The sequence below is a fragment of the Primulina huaijiensis genome, unplaced genomic scaffold (assembly GCF_012295235.1).
Source record: "Primulina huaijiensis isolate GDHJ02 unplaced genomic scaffold, ASM1229523v2 scaffold207488, whole genome shotgun sequence".
Classification (NCBI taxonomy): Eukaryota; Viridiplantae; Streptophyta; class Magnoliopsida; order Lamiales; family Gesneriaceae; genus Primulina; species Primulina huaijiensis.
This window is the reverse complement of record NW_027354879.1, coordinates 1-2,945: the sequence shown is the minus strand read 5'-3', so window position 1 is coordinate 2,945 and position 2,945 is coordinate 1. Positions and strand designations below refer to the sequence as shown.

The window sequence follows — 2,945 nt, the reverse complement described above, 5'->3', positions numbered from 1 at the left end:
AAAAAGATGAAATTCACAAAAAAATCCCACTAAAATAAATAAGAAAAAAACCTCAGTGAGTACGACCACCACCACCAGTGCCTAGCACAGTTGGTCTTCGTTTAAACTGTAATCATTCCATTCACAATCGTCCCAGTTTCTTGACAAGATTGTTCTCAATCTCCACTCTCTTCTTCATCAACAATCCATATCTAGTAACAAGCTCTGGATCTCCAGAAGTAGCCGCGAGGTTGCAGTTTAGAGACGTATGTTCCAATTTGTCGGTATACATGCTAGATATAGGAACAAAACAGCCCCTCTTGTTGCACAGCCAGCCATGAGCAGCTCTTAGTGCAGCCCCCATAGAAGCCGAGTCTGTAAAACCGAGTACATGAAATTTTCACCAAAAAGGTCTTAGATGAAGAACATATTGCACAATATTTTGTGTAAGTTGAAGGTATCATTTATGATTCTCACATCCAACTTGAGGCAAGTGTCAAAAATAAATAAAAAAATACAGAGAATGAAATCAGATTGACAGTATTAAAATTATGATGGATTTTTCCTATACACATTCACGATTTTATATTGTATTTTATATGAGATTACTATAGTTCTAATTCCCCAAGAAGATATCCAGAGGTGATAAAAAGAAAATATGGCTTGCCTGAGCTTTGAATTGTATGGACATCGCACCCAAAAATCGAAGATATTAACGCGAGAATGCATTTGTTTGCTGATGCTCCGCCCGTAGCAATTATACTGTTTGGAGGTGAAGGGAGCCCGAATCTTTCGGCATGAGCTCGCATTGAGAGTAACTGGCCCTCCACTAATGCTCGGACCTGCAAGAACTTTGTTTAAGCGAGTATGTAACCATACTAACATTTATGCATATTGAAGGTGAGGCAAACAAACCTCAGTAGTAGGGTCAAATGCATCAACTTCATGTTCTTTTACTCCATCCAACGAGTCACCACTGAAATTTTCGAGAACGTAACGATGGAACCCAACTGCAATCACGGCAAGCTAGTCATATATTCGCGATACTCGTATTGTAGGGCAGTCGAAGACAATATATTCGTGTGATTTGAACCTTTTTATCCTATTCAAAAGTGGAGATGAAGGGGATAATAAACAAGATCTTTTAGCAAGAACAACATTGATTCCAGAACTCTGAAAGCAATTATAGGTATTTTAATCGATGATAATATCTATGAGTTCGTACAATTGATCAAAATTTGTGTAGCATTTTTACCTGGGAGGGGAGGAAGAATTTCATGTTCCTTGTAATAAAAGCCTATCTTTCCACCTGTACCTTACAACATTAAAACCAAGGCGAAGAACGACGAAATAATACGTCCTTAAGAGAAAAAAGTTTAGAACAGATGCGCTAACCATTTAGAGACGGTGATTCCTGTAAACATCTATTAAACACATCCCAAGATTTATCTGCACATTGGTTACGTATATCTGCCAAGTTTGGAACAAGAAAATAAAAACATTCAACAATGAACTATAAGATCCAAATCGTTGTTTCCAGCAGTTTGTTACATACCTTCACGGGTCAGAGATCCGTTCTTGTAGCACAGCATTACCATGTAACCTTTTTCATCCACTGGATTAGGAAAGACGTGCCCTTCTAAGCATGGCTTGTGCTCGTTGGTGATCCCAAACACCTATTTTCAGTGTCGAGGTACTGTCGTTAAATTGAACCAACATCACATTCAGCATAAAACAGCAGATGTTGCGACAGAAGACGACTTACAGTGTCACTGGTTCCGAGACTGATAGCTAGATCCCCAGGACTGCTAAGGGTTAAACCTAAAACATACGAGGAACTCAGTAAGCATCAGATGAATTACTGCATAGTTTATAGAAACTGTAAACTGGCATTATCATCATAAAGAAGGAACTAGATTACATTGGTTTTCAACTGTTTTATAAATGTCTGTGCCTTGATGAAATGTATTTGAGGAAGACCTTAAAGTTTATTATAGAAAACACAAATTTTCTTGTACGAATAGGATGTGCATGTCATACAACAAAGCTATACATGTGTTTTAATCATATAATGTAGGTGGAACCAGCAATCGGCAGTTCAGTATTCTCTTCTTCAGGAATAAATGCATAAAAGTTCATGTTTAACCATTACAAATTACAAAACATTGCAAATTGATCGATGGATTTCAAATGTTTTTTTTGTTGTTTTAGATAAACAAGACCATGAACTTCAAATTCACCTGATCATAATGTTATTTGAAATTCATTCTGCTTTGTGTAACTAATGTGTAAATAAATAAGGTATGAATTTAGTATTTGATCTATTCTTTCATAGTTTACAAAAATCTATGTATTTCAAATAAATCCTCCCAAGTGCACCCTAAAGCTACATTTGGATCAATGAAAACGAGGTTCACGAATTTAAAACGTGTCCATCAATTCCACCATGTCTGCATTGTCTTTCGAATCCAACGCATTTTTAGGCTATCTTTTGGTGTGAATTTGAAATTCCTTCAAAAAGTTATCATTTGAACTCCATGAAATCCTTTCGTTCAGAACCCATTATCAAATCCAAATTCATCGATCCAAATGAAGCCCCAAGAGAATTGTCAAAGGCTTGATGTGTTGTGCAGTGGCATTCTATCTCGCAAACAAATTACAAAGAAGAACTTTCATCTTTCAACAACTTGGTTATAAGAAAAACACGAGGAAACACGGAAATAGTTACCAGCTAGGCTGTTGGGATTATCACCAGACCACTGAATGATCAAACAGTTCTTGTCAAATTTATACCTGAACATTTTGTAACAAGGTTTATAAGAAATCCAAGAATGTAGACAAACATGGAATACATTAATTGTGAAGATTAAGATGCCACTGACCTCTCCACAAAATAAGGGGCGATTAAACCAGCTACCGCGTGTGCAGGAGCTAATTTCCCAAGTTTTTCCTCCAAGCCTGGAGCA

General features: G+C 36.9%; 1 protein-coding gene across 1 annotated transcript; it reads right to left on the bottom strand.

Annotated features, from left to right (window-relative positions):
• Positions 1-6: 6 nt before the first annotated feature.
• Positions 7-2,941, bottom strand: LOC140966638 (xylulose kinase 2-like; the record flags this gene model as incomplete). The annotated part of the gene is made up of 9 exons (XM_073426895.1): positions 7-354; positions 647-821; positions 895-989; positions 1,235-1,288; positions 1,375-1,449; positions 1,535-1,655; positions 1,745-1,800; positions 2,708-2,772; positions 2,862-2,941. Coding segments are annotated over 9 exons (954 nt in total), but the record flags the coding sequence as incomplete, so codon positions are not given.
• Between the last annotated feature and the right edge of the window lie 4 nt (positions 2,942-2,945).